The 14,999-nt window shown below is 49.0% G+C and overlaps 3 protein-coding genes across 3 annotated transcripts in view; 1 reads left to right on the top strand and 2 right to left on the bottom strand.

Moving 5' to 3' along the window:
* Positions 1-14,999, bottom strand: part of FAM111A (FAM111 trypsin like peptidase A) — a 212,724-nt gene that overhangs the window by 139,600 nt on the left and 58,125 nt on the right. The gene's annotated exons all lie outside the window — the stretch shown is intronic.
* Positions 5,123-9,290, top strand: MPEG1 (macrophage expressed 1; the record flags this gene model as incomplete). Its single annotated transcript, XM_082747615.1, has 1 exon — positions 5,123-9,290. The coding sequence occupies one exon, from the start codon at positions 5,123-5,125 to the stop codon at positions 7,274-7,276; it is 2,154 nt and encodes a 717-aa protein (XP_082603741.1). The 3' UTR covers positions 7,277-9,290.
* The window catches only part of DTX4 (deltex E3 ubiquitin ligase 4), a 36,137-nt gene continuing 29,719 nt past the window's right edge, over positions 8,582-14,999 (bottom strand). Inside the window, exon 9 of the mRNA XM_082747628.1 lies at positions 8,582-13,378. Coding sequence (XP_082603754.1) covers positions 13,145-13,378 — 234 coding nt within the window. The 3' untranslated portion in view covers positions 8,582-13,144. The remainder of the gene's footprint in view (positions 13,379-14,999) is intronic.

The raw sequence follows: 14,999 nt of genomic DNA, 5'->3' as shown, positions 1-14,999 counted from the left end.
CAACCCCCTGAACCACCCAGACACTCCTAAGACAATAGGAATATTTCAGTGGAGGACCCAAAGCTCCCAACTCCACATAATTCTGGAAGAACCACCTGACCTAATTTGCTTGTTTTACCTTAACCTATTCATGATCACTTCCGATAGAAAGAAGTGTCTCTGCTCAAAAACCCATCTGGAGATCCTGTGGTTAAAGAGGAAAGCATTGAACGTTAGACTGTTTTTTTTACCCAATAATGAAACAAATAGAGAAATGTGAAATCTGCCAGCAGCTGACCCAGGGAGGTCAAAGGCTACTCAGTTATTTCTTTTGTTCAGCTATTTCTCAAAGAGGAAGTTACATGACAGAAAAGATGTGGGACTGGGAATCAAGGGCATAGAGGAATCCCACTGTATTTCCAGTTGTGTATAAATCTCTTCATGTGAAGCTGCTTTCAGCTCAAGGATGATACAAGAATATTAGACTTCGTATTAGACTGATGCCATTAGGAATCCTGAAGACAGATGGGGAGGGGGAAAGGGTTGGCCCTAATTGCTCTGTCTCCGAAAAGCTTAGATTGGAGAGGAGATGGAAAGGGAAGGGAGCTCTGAGGGCCCCCTCAGTCACCCAGACTCTTAAAAGAACATTAAATTTGGTATTGGCTACTCCAAATATGGCACCTACAATGGGTGCCCAACAAATAATCAATGCTCAGTAAGTATTTATTGAGGGAGGTAGGTTGGGGGGATGGGGTAACTGGGTGATGGGCATTCAGGAGGCCACGTGACATGATGAGCACTGAGTATTACACACAACTGATGAATTACTAAACTCTACTTCTTCTGAAATTAATGATGTACTGTATGTTGGCTAAGTGAATTTAAATTTAAAAAGTAAGTATTTATTTAATAGGTAGATGAAACAGGCTTCCATTGGAATGTCCTAGAGATGTGCTGAGAAGGGTACAGAGACAGCCTCAGAGCTCTGCGGGAATGAACGGTATGACCAATGGGTGATGTCTGCCGGGACATGGAATAAGGAGGCACACACAGCCTGAAGACCGAGTCGGTGTGTATTTCTTCTTGAGTGCAGTGGAAATGTCATCACCCTACGTCACAGACTTGTGTCCCTCAAACCTACATATGGAAATGGCAAAGAGAAACAAAGAGCAGAAAAGGAATAGTTGATGAGGAGAAAAAGCATTAGCAAAATTGGGAGGAAGAAGGGAGGGAAAAGTATTAACCAAGAAAAGAAGAAAAATGGCACAGCCTGCCAAATCCTGACCTAGGTCCTGACCTAGCTTTCAGCGGGAATTTCAGAGGCATTTCACATGGGCATTCTGTGTTTCAAGATTAAAGGGACCCAAGGAACCACAGTGTTCTTATTTTGGGGGTCAGAATGCACAGTTGGGGCGCCCGGGGGGCTCACTCGTTTACCATCTGCCTTCAGTTCAGGTCCTCTCTGCTCAGTGGGAAGCCTGCTTCTCCCTCTCCCACTCCCCCTGCTTGTGTTCCCTCTCTCACTGTCTCTCTCTCTCTGTGTCAAATAAACAAACAAACAAACAAACAAATCTTAAAAAAAATAAAAAGAATGCAAACAGACCTGATGGGAAAAGCAGTCTCAGAAGGAAGGGCTTACCAAAGCAGCTCTCAAAACATCGGGTTAGCAATCGACTCTTCAGAAAAGAAAATGTTGTCACTTTGTTCATGGATACGTCCTGCATTTTCCAGAACCAAGATTATTCCAGAGTCTTTAAAAGACTTTGTTCCTCGACCCACTTTGTGAGCATTTGACCAGTTTCCTGGATCCCTGCTAAAAATAAGAACGGGACTGGTTCCCCGCAAACACAGCCAGGGTTTCCTACCCATGTCAGATCACAGGCGAAAGGCAGAAGTTGGAAACAGCTGGACCTGCCCCAAGCCCACACAGAACCGAACCTCAGGCATGAATCATGGTTTGGCTCAGAAGGTTGCACGTGCTCAAACTGAGAAAGAAAGCAGACGCGGGACTTCCCTCTTGCCTCTTCCTGGAGGAAGTGAAATCACACTTCTGCAGCACTGAGGCAAACATTTGCAGAAAAGTGGCCTTTTTCTTTTAGAGACCCAAGTTCGATTTTCAGGCCCTGTAGAGTAGCCATCTGGACAGTTTCTGTGATTGCATATGCCTTTCAGCACAAGAAAAAGCAGAGGAAGTTGCCGGTGAGCCGAGTAAAGCAAGAAAGAAATGAGTGACTCCACTTCCTCACCCCTGACCTCCATGAGCCGTGATTTCTGCCGGTGGCACGCAAATTGAAGTAGTGCTGGAATTCCCATCATTTTATACTTCTCTTTTCATTGTTTCTCCATGAATAGAAAATAGAACTTCCTTGGACACAGCAATCACAGGCTTTAGATCACTTCAGGTACATGGAAATTCCTAAGATAATTTTTTTCTTTTGTGTTTAAAATGCATTTTCATGCCTCATTTCCCTGAGTACAAAAGTGATGACTATTCCATACCCATCCCTGTGTTTGCTACTTAGTAGAGTCTCACTAAAAATGTGTCAGATGAGTAAAGATATGCTCCTTGTTGAACACTCAAGAAATATAGGAAAGGAAGAGGGAATACTTTACATCATCTATAAAACCTACCAGCGTATATCATGGCCGTCAGTGAGTCAGTGTACGTCTCTCCAGTAGCTTATATGCATGTAGTGGAGGTCACACCGGATGCCTATCATGCTTTTATCACTTAACCTTATGGCATAAGAATTTCTTTTGTCACTAACATTTTTTGAAAATATAGTTAGGATGGACATTTTTTGAAAATATAGTTAGGATGGCTACAAAATATTTTGTCAATAGATGCAATATAATTTCACTCCTGTTGGCTCTGTTAGCTATTTTCCACTTTTTGCTGTGGTAGAAATGAAGAAGCCTGTCCAAAAAACAGGACAACTGTGTGTGTTCAGAGATAGAGCAGCACCGGCATAGAAAATGATTTATATCCGCCTTGCTTGGACTCTCATTGAAGAAGAGCGAGAACGCACCAGGATCTATTAACGGGTAAACGAAAAGTAATAAATTGTCAGCATGTCTCCAAAACGGGGTGAGTGTGCCGGTTTTCTCACGATGATGAGCTCATCCTGTGGCGGTCTGACAAGGGGTATGGGGGCATTTTAATAGACTTATTGGAAGTTCTTGAGGGCGTTCACCTCTAATGTTTCTAGTGGTGGAATCACTCTACTGAGCTACAAATTTATAAGTAACTCATTTGTTAATTACCCAGGACATCCCCTGCACAGGCTTGCTTCTCTGGCCATATATGAACAGCAGACACTGGCTCATACATTAATGCCCCCCCAGATACAAGGAAATTCCTCCAAGCATGATAACCTAGGCATGAATAGGCCCAGAACATCACCAAGGTTTGAATAATAACTAGTGAAGTTCAACCTGTGAACCTGGACAACTGCATCAGCGGCAACATGCCACCATTCAAGTCCCTGAGACCTTTTTCCCAGGTTGCACACAGGTGGTAGTGTTGTGGTACCTGTAAACTGAAACACGACGTTCTCAGCCTCAGCTCTGCCTCTGGTTTGTGGTAAGATCTGGGGGGCCATGTGGGTACCACTGGGAGCTTCATTAACTCTTCTGGATTCTTTGTTTACCACCGAATGGACGAAGATGCACCTTAATGGTCTGAAAGAAGTGATGGAGCTGGCCTTGGGTTAATCCTGGCACTAGATCAGTGGGTCTGGAAACACGTTTCCAAACTCCAGGGTCTAATAGACATGTGACAAACATGTATATACATATATACATCATAATGCACACAGCATAGGCATGTGGAAGGAAATTCATGAAATTATGTTCTCCTAATGATGGAACAAATGAGTTGTTGCTTCAAAACCACTGAGTAATAAAAAGGCACCTTTATTTATGCACCTAGACTGAGTACATAAACTTAGCAGCAGAACGAAAAATTAAAGCTGTAACAACAGGTACCAACTTAGCAACTGTACACACACACACACACACACACACACCAGAGGATATGTAAGTGTGTACATACATACACAAATACTCCTTGGCTACTGTCTGCTTTTTTTTTTTTTTAAGATTTTATTTATGTATTTGACAGACAGAAATCACAAGTAGGCAGAGAGGCAGGCAGAGAGAGAGAAGGAAGCAGGCTCCTCGCAGAGCAGAGAGCCCGATGCGGGGCTTGATCCCAGGACCCTGGGATCATGACCTGAGCCACCTGAGCTGAAGACAGAGGCTTTCACACACTGAGCCACCCAGGCGCTCCAGCTTTTGATCAAAATCTAAATCAGAGTGTGGATTTTTCTCTTTGCTTAAACATTTCTGCCTGAAAGGAAACAACACAATGTGGGGCCAATGCTTTCAGTCTGAGCACTGAGGACAGTACACACCGAAGTTTCCAGAGCGCAGCAGAACCGAGTCTACTTCAGCCCCCGCAGCTCTGCCTCATGTAACGGCACCTCCAAAGCCTGCACTATGAGGCTCATAACAGGGAAAGTCCACAGGACGTGTGTCCAAGATTGTCATTCTTTTCTTGTGTGTTAACTGCCTTCACCCTCAGCTGAGTGGGAGCCCCAGGCCTTGGCTTTGACCTGCAGTGAGCCCAGGGAAGGGGGAGGCAGGGAGTCTCAGCAACGGTTCACTATATACAGTAAAAGGAAACCGGTGCTGGAGTCCTAGGAGAGAGCCGTCAAGGAAAATGTGAAACATCAGAGCAAAAATGAAACCAAAACTTTCTTTCAAAGCCAGAAATCTGCGGTGAAGGCAGCCATGAGACGTGTGGTGGCACTTTTTCTGAGATCCCACTGCTGGGGCAGAGTCACCAGCCTGGGGCTGGGGGGTAGAGGGGGGCCTTTGGGGCAGTTAACGGTTAAGGATACAGGGCTGTCTTTGCATACCTAGCACAACATGATTTTTTCAAAATCCTGATGGGCCTTTGTATTCCCACCAACTCTCGTTTCCCTATTTTGTAATTAGATGAGCCTGAAGAGGAACTGGTGGCGTTGGGAGAACTGTTGTATGTGTTCATTTCCGCAGCTGCGTTCTTTCCCTTCTGCTCAGTTTGTACCAAGCTCGCTGGCTGCTGTTCAGGGCTGGCGTGTGTGGGACTGTCTAAGCCATGAACGGCCTCACGGGTGCTGTCCTCTTCTGGGTAGTGGTAGCGTGGGCTGAAACGAACGAGCCTTTGGGAGAGATGAATGAGGCTGGATTTCAAAAATGCAAGAACGCCTTGAAACTACCTGTTCTAGAAGCCTTACCCGGAGGGGGCTGGGATAACCTGCGGAATGTGGACATGGGACGGGTGATGGACCTGACTTACAGGGGTTGCAGGACCACGGAAGATGGACAGTACATCATCCCCGATGAAATCGTCAGCATCGCCCAGAAACAAAGCAACCTAGAGATGAACTCTGAAATCCTGGAGTCCTGGGTGAATTACCAGAGCAGCACCTCCTTCTCCATCAACTCAGAGCTCTCCCTCTATTCCAAGGTCAATGGCAAATTCTCCTCTGGTTTCCAGAAGATGAAGACCCTTCAAGTAAAAGACCAAGCTGTGACTACCCGGGTTCAGGTGAGAAACCTGATCTACACAGTCAAGATGAACTCAGCGTCAGAGCTAAGCTGGAGGTTTAAGAAGGAGCTGATGGACATCTCTGAGCGCCTGGAGAACAACCAGACGCGGATGGCGACCTACCTCGCAGAACTGCTGGTCCTCAACTACGGCACCCATGTCATCACCAGCGTGGACGCCGGCGCAGCTCTCATCCAGGAGGACCACATCCGAGCCTCATTCCTACAGGACGGCGAGAGCAGCCGCACCGCCGTGACTGCCTCTGCTGGGATTGCCTTCATGAACATCGTGAACTACAAAGTTGAGGAGAATTACACCTCGCAGAGTGCCCTTACCAAGAGCTACCTCTCGAACCGCACCAACTCCAGGGTGCAAAGCATCGGAGGGGTTCCCTTTTACCCGGGCATCACCCTCCAGGCCTGGCAGCAGGGCATCCTCAACCACCTGGTGGCCATAGACCGCGCTGGCCTGCCTCTGCATTTCTTCATCAACCCCGACATGCTGCCCGAGTTGCCCGGGCCCTTGGTCAAGAAGCTGTCCAGGACGGTGGAGGCCGCCGTGAGGCGCTATTACACGTTCAACACCTACCCTGGATGCACCAATGCCAATTCGCCCAACTTCAACTTCCAGGCCAACACGGATGACGGCTCCTGCGAGGGGAAAATGACCAATTTCTCCTTCGGAGGAGTTTATCAGGAATGCACCCAGCTCTCCGGGAAGGAGGTTGTCCAACTCTGCCAACACCTGGAGCAGAAGAATCCCCTCACTGGTGATTTCTCCTGCCCCTCTGGCTACTCCCCAGTCCAGCTGCTCTCCCAGATCCACGAGGACGGCTACAACCACCTGGAGTGCCGGCGGAAATGCACCCTCCTCGTCTTCTGCAAGACGGTGTGCGAAGACGTGTTCCGGGTGGCAAAGGCTGAATTTAGGGCTTTTTGGTGTGTGGCGAGCGGCCAAATACCAGAAAACTCAGGACTGCTTTTTGGGGGCCTCTTCAGTGGTAAGAGCATAAACCCTTTGACCAACGCACAGTCCTGCCCGGCTGGCTATCTTCCACTGCGGCTCTTTGAAAGCCTCAAGGTATGTGCCTCCCTGGACTATGAGATGGGATACAGGTTTTCAGTCCCCTTTGGTGGCTTCTTTAGCTGTGCAGTCGGGAACCCTTTGGTGAATTCTGCGGCATCCAAAGATTTGGGGACACCTTCACTAAAAAAGTGTCCCGGGGGCTTCAGCCAACACCTGGCCATCATCAGTGATGGATGCCAAGTGTCCTACTGCGTCAAGTCCGGGCTCTTCACGGGAGGGGCTCTGCCCCCTGCCAGGCTCCCCCCTTACACCCAGCCACCCCTCATGAGTCAAGCTGCCACCAACACCGTCTTAGTGACTAACAGTGAGACGGCCAGCTCCTGGATTAAAGACTCCCAGACCCACCAGTGGAGGCTGGGGGAGCCGTTAGAGCTGCGCAGGGCCATGAGGGTCATCCGTGGGGATGGCGGTGGTCTGTCAGGAGGGGCAGCAGCTGGGGTCACAGTGGGGGTCACCACTGTCCTGGCAGCCGCCATCGCCCTGGCCGTCTATGGCACCCGGAAGTACAAGAAGAGGGGCTACCAGCTGTTGGAGGATGAGAGGCAGAGTCTGGCTGTGGGCACTGCAGACGCTGGAGGTGCCCCTGACCAAGAACAGGAGCGGAGTCCAGCCTGAATCCCTCCCCTGGAAACGCCTCTCCCGTCTCTTCACGCTTGCCTTTTATCTGTCTCCACTTCTGCCTTCCTGAGGACTGGCGTGGCAGGTGCAGGAAAATGTAGGTATAACTTTGTGACTTCCTTAGGGCTCCCGGCCACAAAATGAACAGAGTTGCATGGACAGGGTTGGGGAGGGTAGGACAGCCAACGTGCCTTTTAAGCCAAGGTCATCCTGGGGGCTACAACGTGAAGGGGGTGTCTTTTCTCTGTGTGCATCACTGTTGATCTTCACCGGACTACAGCCCTGAGAAAAGAGAGCGGGGAACGTGCAGACCTTTGGGTTTGGGGACCCTGCACTTAATCCGAGATCGGTTTCTAATTCACGAGCTGTAAGAATTTGTTTTGTTTTTTAAATATCTCTCTGGATGTCATGGTCCTGGGGGCTGAAATTTCCCCCATAAGATATGGGAAGTCCCGCACGGGCACTGATTTTCAGCCTTGAGGGTTCTGTACCAATGCATGGGGTCCTCCGAAGCTTATCTGAACAGCAAGATGTTGTCTCTACTAAGTCTCGGTATTCTAGCTTTCCAACCACGATTCAGACTCACTCAGATCGGGCCACTCTTGGACTTGAGACTAGTGCCATCAGGTCCTCAAAAATATTTTAACTTAACAATCTTCTATTAGGAGGTTAAGAGAGAAGGGACGGTTTCAAGACAAGGCGTGAGGGAAAAAAGGATGAGAAACTGGACAGGATCCTGGCGCTCAAGGGAAACTGAAATCCTTACCCCTAACCACCTGGTCTCTGAGACAGTTTCCTGGTCTCTGTTCCAAGAGTACTACCCCTTCTTCACCCATGAGGGACCCCTCCCCTTCCCGTCCTCAGATCACTGTACACAACCCCAAGCACACACGCGTGTACCCCCAAACATACACGCACACCCCAAACACATGTGGGCGCACACACACCCCTCCCCCCCCCAGCACATTCCAGCAAGAAGTCTGCATTTTTCTATGGGCGGGAGACAAGGGAAAATGCAAGAAGTCAAAGTAAGCCCACACCAAAGTATTATTTCCTCCCTAAAACCAAAACAGAATAGAAACTACCAATTATATATCTTTTTCTTCCCGCCCAGCAGAAAAGGGGCAGTCATGATCAAATCCACGTTTTTAAATGAAAAAAGGCATCCAACACCATTCGTGACACATTTATTTCAGTTCCGGCAGACGTCCTTCGGGCATCCAGCAGGATGTAGGACTGTTTCCTGGCATTTGGGGCTTTGTCCAATTTTATGTATTTATTTTTTTCTATTTTGGCGAGGCGGGGGGGGGGGGGAGATTTGCCTGATTTTAATACCAGGCTCATCGAATTGTAACAATTAGGGTGAGTTTATTAATATTTCTCCATGACATTAAAAAAAAATTTTTTTTATTGACTTATCTCTACTCCCAATGTGGGGCCTGAACTCACAAACTCTGAGATCAAGCGTCACATGCTCTATGGGCTGAGCTAGCCTGGCATACCTTCTCTACAACATTTTCAATTAATTAAATATCCCTTCACTGAATCAGATGCCACAAATGAGTTAGTTTTTGTGAAGGATAATCTGCTCTCGCCTTGTTAACATTCACAATCACGAGTTTCGGCTTACATAAATCCTTCTGAGGAGACTGAAGCATCCCAGCCTGTGGGAAGATGGGAAGGAGGCTACTCCTTTGTCTCCCTGAGCCCTCCTCTCCCGGCTGCCCAGCCACCAACACTGATTTCTGCAACCTCCGCTCTGAATCCTGCCACTTAAACATTAAAATATTCTCCTAAACCTTTGGGTGTTTTGTGAGTGAGTTTCAGCTGAACTAGCCACTTTTCTGCAAATTCCCCATGAATTCCTTGAAGACGACTGAGTTAGACAAAGTGCAGCTAACGGCTCTCAGACTGTTAATGCACTAACTGCCCTTTGAAATAGAAGTTCTTCTCAAACTTGTATTTCTAACAAAATTATGCATAAATATGCATTAAAATGTGTACTGGAGAATCACGCTGTCCAACTGCTCATCTACAGGAAATGAGAACATGGGGGGTTTTCAGCCCCCCCACAGCCATCACATCATTTTTCAGCCATCACCTCATTTTGCAAAGTCAGAACCCAGGGCGGGGAGTTCACAGGCTCTGCTGTCCTGACCCAGGAGCCCAGCCTGGGCTCTGTGGAAAGATGAATCCCACCTTCCGTGAAAACACTCTCTAGATTCTCAGAAATCGACACATTTGGGTGATAAGGGCAGGTTTGTATTTGCATTTCGTGTTCGTGTTAGTATCGGGATGATTAATACTAAACATTTACTTGAGAAACAACAGCTGGCAAACTATTGAAACGTCCGCTACATTGTAGTCAGGTGGAGAGAACTGTAAGAAACAAACATCCACGTGTTTTAAGGCGGTCTTTTCCGCATAGATTCACTTAAATTTCCCCTGCTATGCGGTCTAGCTCTTGAGAGGAACTAGAAGTCAAACCAGGTCCCCTGGTCAAATGTGTGGTTGCAAAAGATTTGGGGGGGAAAAAAAGAGAAGGACTCCCCCGCCCCCATTCTGGTCTTGTGGTTGCTTACAGATTGGGGAAGGTGCCCCACATGCCCCGTATTTAGGTGCCCTGATCTGCAAAAAGCAGAAGGTTAACAGCCATTTGTGGTTTGTTCACTTGCCATTTATTGTTCTGCACATACACCTCATGAGCACCAGGTGGCGATGTCCTCTCACAGAGCAACACCAAGGACTTCAAAACACCAGTTACGAAGATTTAGGTTAAGACTTTCACCTTCCCTCTCCCAGAAAACCCCCCCACTCAATTGCCAGTGACCACAGACAAGGAAAGGGGACAGGGCCCTTTCTTGTATCACACGGGGCCTGCCCCCTACCCTCTCATGCACACAACAGTGCAATACCAGGACGAGTACTTTTGACCAAGTGTAAAACCACAGAGAAGTCCAAGTTTTACAAAAAAAGGTGGGGGAAAGGGTATGAAACACAAAGGCACACACAACCACATATACACAAGTAACCTTTAAGGGATGGGCATCTGACAGAGTTCGTCTGCAATCCCATTTGTCATCCCTCAGGCAGACTCAGGAGGGGGCAAAGTAGGCTGCTGGTGCATGAAAGGAAAGGCATGGGATTCCCCTCAGGAGCAGCCATGGTGGGAAAACATCCTGTGTCGGAGCGGTGGGTGCTCAGGACCCCTGCTGGCAGGGTTTTCGTTGAGCCGGAGACTGTGCCTTTCCAGGGCCGGCACAGAGAAAGGGCAAAGGGCCCCCCCCTCCCTCCACATCTTGCCTGGCACAGTGTTAGAAAGGAGAGTCAAGACCCCTTCTGCTAGAAAGCCCCCAAGAGGAGCCGCATGAGGGTGAGATCATGCCTACGGGGCACCCCAGGGAAGAAGAGAACCAGGGCGCAGACGTCGTCAGCACCCTGATGGGGAAGTCTTGAAGGTACGAAGACTTATCCTGAAAGAGGAATTGCCCCTGGCACCCTACCTGCCTGGTCCATTCTCGGAGTCCTCCCCCGTCTTCATTCAGCTGTCCCCTTGCCCACCCGCCCCTTCTTCTGCCTACTGCAGGGAAACCCACCTCTCCCGGCTGCCCTCGGCCAGGGGTCAGGGTGCATTTTCTTCCTCTCCCCACCTACTCCACAGCGGTGTGTTTCTACCTACTGACCCTCAACCTGTTTCCTCATCCCCGTGGGTGAGAAGCTCGGCAGACACTTGACCCGGGTCTCCCGCTGAAGGTGGGGATGGGACAAGGTCTCCAGTGAGGCTCTTCCACGATCTCTGGTACACCACCACAGCCTGGCAAAGGGCAGAGGGTGGGTGTGATATTAAACACTGCAGCAAGGTCCCTTCCTCCCGATTGTGGTAGGAAAATGTGCCCTGTGGAGACGTGAACTCAGGCCCTAAGTCCTGGTCCACTAGTAACATAAGATGGCAGGTGGCCGACAGGAGAAACCCGACCGAAGGTGTCAGGGACAATTCCTCCTGTCAGAGTTCCCTCTGCTGGAGCCAGTTAGCATCCTGATAGCCATTTGGAGAATGAAGAAAGGCTCAGCACCAGCATGTCCCAAAGAACTGGGTGACTCTCAGGTGAATCCACTGGTCCCATCAACGTGAAAACGGCTGCTGGCGAACAGCAAGCAGCTACGGAGCCAGTTCGCAGGAAAGCCTGGCTTCGGGTTCTAACTTAAGTACCATTTCTGAAGGTTCTTTTGTTTCATTTTTCTAGCATCAAAAACCTTCCAAATATTATGAAATATATATGGATATATATACGTCAAACCCCCAAAACATGAGGTATATAAATTCAAATTAGTATCCAGAGGAACTTCCCCCAAACACATAGTTCAAAGAACCCACTTTCTAAGGGATATTTGGGTTTCCCTTTCTTGATCCCCTTTCTCTCCTCCCTGACCCCCAATTCATTCCTTAAGGGAAGTGGAAAGCAAGAGGAATGCTGGAGAGGGTATAGACCAGAGTCTTGGGACACAACCCAAACGCAGGTTGGACTGGACCACAATGTGGTCCCAGCCCTGTTAGGAATGAGCTGAAAAGTCTCCCTCCATGCTCCAGCTCAATCTGTGATAGATGAGGGGGTCCAGCACCACCTCGGGGCTCTGATTAGCAAATGTGCATGGAGACAGATCAAAGCCCTCATAGAAACAAGACTGGGTGAATTGGTTAGATCCGATCTTGAAAGAGATATAAAAAGGGGTCAGTCCAGTCCTCACCTTACACGTCTCCCCAAGCACATCCCTGGGGCATCTGGGTCCAAGTTTACTACGGGATGGGTTGCAAAGGGTGAGGAAGGTTAAGAACCACAGCGGGACTGTTTGACCCCCATCAGACCTGGAGTCTGACAGTTCGCAAAAAGGACGGGAGAACAGGATGGGACTGTCCACCAACCTGCCCAGTGGTGCACACACGCACACACACAGATGCACATACACAGATGGCACAGAGCCCAACATGGGCTCTACTCACAGTGACTTGATGAAACTCATGGAATCTTTGAGCTGGTCTGGGATGAGTTGGGAAGAAGGCTATGGGCTCCTCTCCCTGAGGACAGTTCAGATGCTAAGTGGGATGCAGACTCTGGTCTGATCAGAGAGGGGCTGGAAACATCACGGGATGCCGCCCCAGAGAGGAATCCCAGAGTCCATCCATCCACACAAGAGAACCAGATGCCTCTTTGGACAGGTCAAAAACGTGAGGAGGGAGGGCTCAGAGAAGCCAGGGACTATAATGAGAGCTGAATGTGCTCCCAGAAACCTTTGCTTCCCTGACCCTCTTGGCGGGAAGTGCTTCCTTGCTGTACAACGAGGCATTGATTTCTGATGTCACAGCAGTTAAGCGGTTCACCCCTTTCCCCCCAATCTTGCACAGTGAGAGCTCCTCGCCTCCAGAGGAGGAGAGAAAAGCAGAAACTCCGCTCTCAAAGGAGAGTGGAAGCAGCAAGAAGCCAGCTAAGGTACTGAACCTCAGGCTTCACAAGGCCAGGGTATGGAGTGCCCTTGCAATGTCCATACCCTAAGTGTGCTGACCATGCCCCCTACTTAGGGGGGTGGGGGGTTCTTGCCTACCCAGCACCGAAAACTCCATGGGAACAGACCGAGGATGGCCCTCATCCCATGTTTCCTTTGTGGTGGATGAGGGTTATGAATGACATCACCTTACTCAATCTCCCTCTCCCACTGTGGCCGGGAGGGATGGGGGATGGGGACAGGACAGAAGGGGAGATGAGGGAGTCGGGAGGGCGTGGCACCAACTTCGACCTTGACCCTCCCACTTCCTGCCCTGTGGTCCCCATGGCCCCTCCTGGCCCATAGACCCCCCAACCCCACCCCAGCTCAGTCCTTCTCCTGGGTAGTGCTGTCCTCAGAAATGCCCTGGGCAGCCAGTTCAGCCAACACGTTATCCAGGTAATTGGCATCCGGGTAGCCATGACCTGTGAGATTAGAGCCGAACTCTGTCTTGTGGTGGACCTCGTTCCAGATCACGGTGTCTGACTCGCCCGTGGTGCTGGAGGTACCAATGGCAAAGATGAGGCGGCGATCCCAGGCCACAAGCAGCAGCTTCAGCACCTAAGCCAGTCAAGGCAAGAGACCAAAGGCAGACATTTAATGTTGGTCAAAGAGTATGCCTTGGACAGTAGAGCCTTCCCAAGGGTCCACCTCTATTTGCATCATGATGCCCCAAGAAGCACAGTGAAAAGAACGAGTTTGGATGTAGAGTTAGGGAGGCGTGAGTTAATTCTTGGTTCTGTCACTGGTGAACTGTGTGAACTTGGACAAATGACCACCTTTCTGAGCCTTAATTTCCTCACTTACAAAATGGCAATGATGATCTGCTAAATGTTACCAGCACTTTCACAGTAGAGACTGACTCACGCTACTCAACAAACATTAGCTGCTAGCAACACGGCTAAAAGATAGGACCTAGGACTTCAAGGGGCTTATGATCCTAGAGCTTCTGAAGCTGTGCCCTCTCCTTCCACCCCCCAAATGTAGTATTAGAGCACACGCAGCTAAAGACGCGCCATAGCGCTCCAGTGATGGGGTTGGAAATGCTGTGACATCAGGCTTTTTTGTTTTGTTTTTTTTTTTAAGATTTTTTTTTTTTTTGACAGACAGCGTGTGCACAAGCAGGGGGATTGGCAGACAGAAGGAAGGGGAAAAGCAGGCTCCTCGCTGAGCAGGGAGCCCGATGTGGGGTTCGATCCCAGGACCCCAGGATCACGACCTGAGCTGATGGCAGGCGCTTAACGACTGAGCCACCCAAGTGTCCCTCTACCAGGCTATTTCATATTCGTTTGCTGGCCTGGTCCTCACAAGTCCACCCACAGGCAGATCTGGCAGGGGTTATTATCATCTCTATTTAATAGGTGAGACCCAACGAGGTGTTAGGGCTTGCAGAATGTTCTAATTCAGCTAAATTTTTAAAAATTGTCATTGAGTGGCTCAGTGGGTTGGCTCAGTGGGTTAAAGCCTCTGCCTTCGGCTCAGGTCATGATCCCAGGGTCCTGGAATAGAGCCCCACATCGGGCTCTCTGCTCAGCAGGGAGCCTGCTTCCTCCTCTCTCTTTCTGCCTGCCTCTCTGCCTACTTGTGATCTCTGTCTGTCAAATAAATAAATATTTTTTAAAAAAATTGTCGTTGAGTAAGACAACTGCCTACCACCCTGTCCAGCATGAAGAAAGCACCCGATGAAAATGCTCAGGATTCCAAAAAGGACTACCACGGGGCACTTGGGTGACTCCGTCGGTTGATCATGTGACTCTTGATTTCAGCTCAGGTCATGATCTCAGGGTCCCGGGATGGAGCCCTGCATAGGGTTCTGCTCTCATCCGGGGCATCTGCTTGAGGATTCTTTCCCTCCACTCTCTCTCCTCCTCCTACTCTCTCTCTTTCGCTCTCCGCCCCCTGCTCTCTCAAATAAATCTTTCCTTAAAAAAGTTATATTTGGATATCAACTTCAGAAGGATGGGGGCCAGCACCCCTGGCCCCTGAGTTATTAAAGAGTCACCTGTGTATCAGTAGAAAAAGACATGAAGACACATTAAATAAATATGAGCCAAAGCACATGTGATTACAACAACAGCTGTCAACACCCTGGGCATTTTAGAAATGCTATTTTCACTTAATTTTTACAACATCCTGTCCATGCAGATAGAAATTGTCACCACTGTTTTATAGATCCGGAAAC

Source organism: Mustela nivalis (genome assembly GCF_964662115.1).
Source record: "Mustela nivalis genome assembly, chromosome: 9".
NCBI classification, from domain to species: domain Eukaryota; kingdom Metazoa; phylum Chordata; class Mammalia; order Carnivora; family Mustelidae; genus Mustela; species Mustela nivalis.
Note: the sequence above shows the minus strand (reverse complement) of the source record. Positions and strands in the feature narration are given on the sequence as shown.